We start from the raw sequence: 6,000 nt of genomic DNA, 5'->3' as shown, positions 1-6,000 counted from the left end.
CTAGGAAAAGCTGCCTCCATACTCTTGAGAGGGCCAACCCATAGGGACACCACCCATAAACAGGCAGCTGGGGCCATCCAGTTAGCACTAACCCTAGCCAGGGAGCTGAGGACATTGGGGAAGGTTCCTCAAAGAAGATACCTGAGAAGAAGAAATTCCCCTTCAAGAACCCCCCAGATTCCTTCTAACACTGTACCATTGGTCAGTTCACAACTCTCTGAGCATCCTCTGCAGGATGGAAGAGAATCCTTCCCCTTCTTGATCTTTAGAAAACAATTTTTTCTTTTAAGGCACAACATTTATTCTTTTTCCAAATGTTACAGTGAATCTATGAGGAAGAGGATGATTTTAGCAAGAAACAAAAGAAAGCAAAACACCCCAAAGTACAAATCTGGGCTTTGGCTATGAAAAGTTCTGTACAAGAATGGTAGAAAAAAAGACAATGAAAGTTGTTTCACATGATAGAGCTCCCTCACACCCGAGACGTGCTTACCAAGTCAAAGAGACACAGTTGATCCACAAACTGGAGATTTGAACTTGAGAAAAACATTTATAAAAATCTAGACAGGACAAAGTCAGGTGCCACAAGGCACAGCACAAGAGACTTAAAAACTCAACATGGGGAGGCTAGACACTCAAGTCTGGGAGTATAAGCCCCCTTACTGCTGGCTCAGAGGTTTAGGGAGGAGGCAACACAAAATCTACTTACAAAAAGAATTGAGGAGAAAACCAACAATTTCCTTCTGCAGTGGTGGAGCCCAGAAAGGAGGGAGGAGCAGTAGCATTTCACACCATTCATTCATTTAAACTGGGAAACCCTAAGAGACCATCTTCAACTGGCCTTAAGAGGAAGTCCATATTGCTGATGGGAGAATCCACAGAAGGGAAAGGAAAGGAAAAGAGAGGAGAGGAAAGGGAAGGGGAGGGAGGAGAGGGAGGAGATGAAGGGGAAGGAGGGGAGACATGTTGCTGTAGTGGGGGGTGGGGATTGAGTCCCTTTCCTCCTGGTTCAAGAAGGCACCCAAGGAACCAGGTCCAGGTAGTGACCTCATAAGGACAGCACAAATTTTGTAGCTTAGGGGTCACCCTTCTCCATACCCCTGATACTCATAGCTGTGTGGACTGGCCATGGCTGCACCCAGAGGAACTTACAGTTGTTTCATATGATGTAGCTATTCAGAGAACGGGTGTCTGGGGGTAGCATGCCCAGTTCTCAGTATTGAAGTGCTATAATGGATTTGAAGGACTAGAAGTTAGATAAATCTCCTGCTATGTGGACAGACAAGAAGAGGGGCTGCAAATACATAATGAAAGACGACAAGAAAGGCATCCAGGTTCATGGGATTTTTCTCCTGACTAAAGGATCCTCAGACTCTGGGCCAGTCTTACAAGTTCAAGGTTGGAACAGAACATGCGTTTCTCAAAGTCATGGTCCTGTTGGCCTTCTTATTTTTAGGTTCAAATGTCCAATGCTAAATTAGAGAGGAAGACCCATCAAAGATTCTTAAAACTCTTGGCCCAAAGGAAAGACTAGATTATAGGCTCCTGAGTGTCCCCTCTCCTCTATAGAGGGACTTTTCTCTAAGTGTTCTCTCTCTCTCTCTCTCTCTCTCCCTCCCTCTCTCCCTCCCTCCCTCCCTCCCTCCCTCCCTCTCTCTCTCTCTCTCTCCCTCTCTCTCTCCCTCTCTCTCTCCCTCCCTCCCTCTCTCTCCCTCTCTCTCTCTCTCTCTCTCTCTCTCTCTCTCCCTCCCTCCCTCCCTCCCTCCCTCCCTCTCTCTCTCCCTCCCTCCCTCCCTCCCTCTCTCTTTCTGTGTGTGTGTGTGTGTGTGTGTGTGTGTTTCCTTACCCCTAATAAAAGCCTTTCTTCACCGGCTGATTCTGACTTCTGTGTCCAGGACTTCCTCTGCTGCTACGTGCTGTGTTCAGGATTTCTCCTGCCTTTTAATTCTTCCAGTGGAAGAGGAAACAAAGCCCATCAAGATTTTAGATGGTAACAGAATGAATTCTAGACCAAGGGCCAGGAGAACTGGTGCCTAGCCTAGGAATTGTGTTGAGAAGAAAAAAATAAATTAATATATATTAATCTTGAGACAGCATGAAGCACTTGGTAATTGGTTGTTTTTTCTCACTGGGAAGCTGAAAGGTAGAGATACAGCTGGTGCATCTGTAGAGGAAGAAAGTGAGCTGGAAGAGCGTGAACCCTGCAGTATTACAGAATCTGAATAAAATCTTAACTGTGATTTCAAAGCTGCTGCGTCCTTAACATTGTAATCTATATGCATACCATATAATAGGTGTATTTTCCATTAGAGTTCAACCAGAACAGCAGAAGGAATCATACATATGTATGAATGCAAATATGTATAGGTGGTAAATATTTGTTACTGGGAATTGTCTCTCTTACATTTGAAAGGCTAGCTAAGCAATATGTGCACGGATGTTGTCAATGTCCTCAGGGCATATGTCCTTATAAAGAAAAGATCACAAGCATACATTCAGCAAACACAGGGTGCGACCCCAGGGAGACAAACTGAGCCCCAGTTCTGTCCTCGTTGCTTCTGACCTTGGTGATAAAACATCCTGCGGAAACTTTGTCCCTTATTATCATGGTACTAAAACCACACAGGTGGCCCAGCACTCACTCAGAGGCCAGAGGGAGGATCCAGCCAGAGGTAGAGGGTGACCACTACATGGCCTTGGCAGCCTTGAGCTGAGTAAGTTTCAGCAGTGCAATGTCCATTCACAGCACAATATTGATTTTCTTGATGCTATGCTCTTCAGATGGTCCACCCTAACTGAAAGGGGATTCTGGGCAATGTAGTCCTATATAAATTGACCCATTACAAAACTGTTGCTGGCATTCAGTAAATATTTGCATGAATAGTATAACATTTCTCTTGTAAATTGTTGAAAAGTTGGAATACTTCATCCTGGCTTTGCCCCGCATATATCAAGCAATGTCAAAGAAGTCACTGAGATCTTTGAGGTCTAGTTTCCTCATTTGTAAAACTTGGAGAAAAATTCCTGTTTAACCTATTGAACATGATTTTTACCAAATCTGTTGAGATAATCCAAACAGAAGCATAAAACAAACACATAGCGGTATTGCATTGTTTTAATTGCTGTTACCAATAATTCAGTCCTTAGATGAGCCACATGGGACATTAATGGTCCCTGATCAGTCTGCCATGCACACACCCAGAGAGATTAAATTAGATGAGATGTGCAGTAACACTGCCACTTAGTCCATGGCCTGCTCTTCAGAAGGAGTCATAATTGTCTTTCAAGGTGAGGATCCATTTTCACATTGATTTTTAGTTCTGGGATGAATGATTAAGAGGGACAAGCACGTAACTATTGGTGACTCTGGGAGCTGAGGAGCAGTGGCTCTTTCGGGCATGGAAGTTGTGGGTAGCGGATGAGGTTTCTGTCCTGTAAATCTGGGCTTGCATTTCATAACAGCCAAACTTGCTCAGCAGGATGAAGAAGTCCCTGCGGAAGTTCTTGGTGAAAATGGCGTAGAGGAAAGGATTGGCACAAGAATTGATGGGGTAGAACAGAACTAGGAGAATCTTGGCCTTGGACACAGTGATGAGCGGCACCTTGAGGGAGGCAGAAATGGCAAAGAATGAAATGGGGGCCATGCAGAGAAAGTCTGTGAAGATGAGTGTGGCCATGCGCTTGGCAATCTTGGTGTCGCTTGATGAGGACACAATGGTAGGATTCCTCACTGTGAGGTAGATGTGGGTATAGCAGCCACAGATGACCACAAAGGCCAGGACATTGAGGACAAGGAGGGCCATAACATACAGCTGTGACAAAGGGCTGTCGATATCCATGGGCAGGCAGATGCTCACTTTCATGTAGCTACTGATGCCAAAGATGGGGAAGAGAGCAGCTGCGAAGGCAAAAGTCCAGCCCAATACCATGACGCTGGCAGCATGCCGGAGCTGCACCTTGCATTCCAGTTGCATAGCATGTGTGATGGTATGCCATCTTTCTAGGGTGATGGCTGTCAATGTGTAGACTGACAGTTCACTGGCAAAGACAGTGAAAAAGCCAGCAGCATCACAGCCTGCTCCTGTTTGCCAGTCGATGGCATAGTTGTGGTACTGGCTCTTGGTATGGATGTCAACTGATGCTATAAGTAGCAAGTAGATGCCTATGCAGAGATCAGCGAAGGCGAGGTTACACATAAGGAACCGGGGCACAGTTAGTTTGTATTGGCTTGTGGTCAGGACCACCAGCACTGTGGTGTTCCCAGTAATGGCCAGGATGCTAATAAACCATATCAAGACCCTGAGGATGTTGTACCCCATGATATCTTCACATGGATTAAATGCATCTGGCTTTGGTGAGCAGGTCACATCAACAACTTCATTACATAAGTCATAATCAAATTCATTGTACATCATGTCAGATCCTTTTCCATAACTGGGTTCATCATCTATCAGAGAGACTCTCTGATCCCCAATTTGAGTCATATCATCAATATCTTGCCTTAAAATAGACTTGTTGCAAATTGGATGAAGTTCAGAGCTAGAAAAATACAAAAAGGAATAGAATCAATATCCTGGGTACAGAATGGCAAATACACTACCACCTTTGTACAGAGTAGAAATCAGGGTTTCTTCTTGAGATTGCTTTTCTTTCCAACATCTTGTCTGCCCTTGGGGCTGACTCATGGGTCAATGCTGCTTACTGTAAATGAACAGAACTGTGTGTGTGTGTGTGTGTGTGTGTGTGTATTCCTGGAGTGGAATGCCCATGGGGAAACCATCTGGCCGCAACTTGAGTGTGGGGAGGAAGGCGCCTGAGACTAGCTAACCCTTGCTGTTAAGTGCAAATAATTTACAGACTTAATATTATCTCTACTCCTTTCCTTCCCCCATTGCCATTCAGATTCCTTCTAGTCTGCCTGAGAGAACATATTCCTATTTCTCTATTCTAATCACTGGGCAATTACGTTTTCTGACACGAATGAGAATTTATTTGCTAGTTTTGTCTGCAGTAGCCAGAGTATCAGCGTCTGTCATTAATTGTCAGACACCCTCATCCTTTCGTTCTTTGATTCTATTGAGAGGTCAGCTAATTTTCCTGAGATGCTACCAGGATCATGGGTTTTATCATGTCACTGCCCAGAGGTGACAATAGGTCACAGGCATTTGTTTGCCCTGCAAAGTAAGCCTAGTTCTCTCACATGAAATAGCTCCCTAGTTGGCAGCCTCAGAGAAAATACAAGTTTTAAGGAGGCCTAGTTTGTTCGCAGGTTGTAAGGTCCCCTGGGAGCCACTGAATCTTCTCAAGGCTCTTTCCTGGTTTTCCCATTTAAGCTTAAATATATGAGAGACCTTGTCAGCAGATAGAGGCACTTACAAAAAGAATTGAATGAAACCCAGGTGGTAATATTCAATCTGTGAGTGCATGCATAAATATTCTAAGACTTTGCATGTGGACAGAAGTGAAACTTGTGCTGTAATGTGAAGGTTTAACCAGTGTGACCTTTTCTCATGGGGAGAATTTTTGATGGAAAAAAGAAATCAAATATATATCTTTACTTTTCCTTCCATTTCTGCTCAAGGGGAAAGTTCACAGCAACATTAAATGACAGCATTTTCTCAAACTTACCACAATCTCAGACAGCAGGGAAGTGAGAAAGAACATTAAAGTCCCTTGGAAGCCCCCAGAAGAAAAGGCAAGAAGCTGTGGGAGGAGCAGCCTTCATTTGATTCTAAAGGATGAGAGTGTGTGTGTGTGTGTGTGTGTGTGTGTGTGTGTGTGTGTGTGTGACCAGTGTCATGTGATCTTCTCTCACCCCTCAGAAATGAACTAAATGGCCAGAAGTCATTTCCTCTTGACCTTGGTGATTCTGTTCTTATTTTCTTCTGGAGTATCATAGTTTATTTTAGAAACTCATAAGACTTCTCAAATCCTCCATAGCTAACCTAGTGAGGACAGTTAACATGCATAACTGAAAGTGACTAGAGCTGGACTCCATGA

General features: G+C 44.2%; 1 protein-coding gene across 1 annotated transcript in view; it reads right to left on the bottom strand.

Annotated features, from left to right (window-relative positions):
* Positions 1 to 3,099: 3,099 nt before the first annotated feature.
* The window catches only part of Fshr (follicle stimulating hormone receptor), a 209,196-nt gene continuing 206,295 nt past the window's right edge, over positions 3,100 to 6,000 (bottom strand). Inside the window, 1 exon segment of the mRNA NM_199237.2 lies at positions 3,100 to 4,539. Coding sequence (NP_954707.1) covers positions 3,315 to 4,539 — 1,225 coding nt within the window. The 3' untranslated portion in view covers positions 3,100 to 3,314.

Source organism: Rattus norvegicus, chromosome 6, assembly GCF_021556685.1.
Source record: "Rattus norvegicus strain SHRSP/BbbUtx chromosome 6, alternate assembly SHRSP_T2T, whole genome shotgun sequence".
Classification (NCBI taxonomy): Eukaryota; Metazoa; Chordata; class Mammalia; order Rodentia; family Muridae; genus Rattus; species Rattus norvegicus.
The sequence above is the reverse complement of the archived record's forward strand: the minus strand, read 5'-3'. Positions and strand labels throughout refer to the sequence as shown.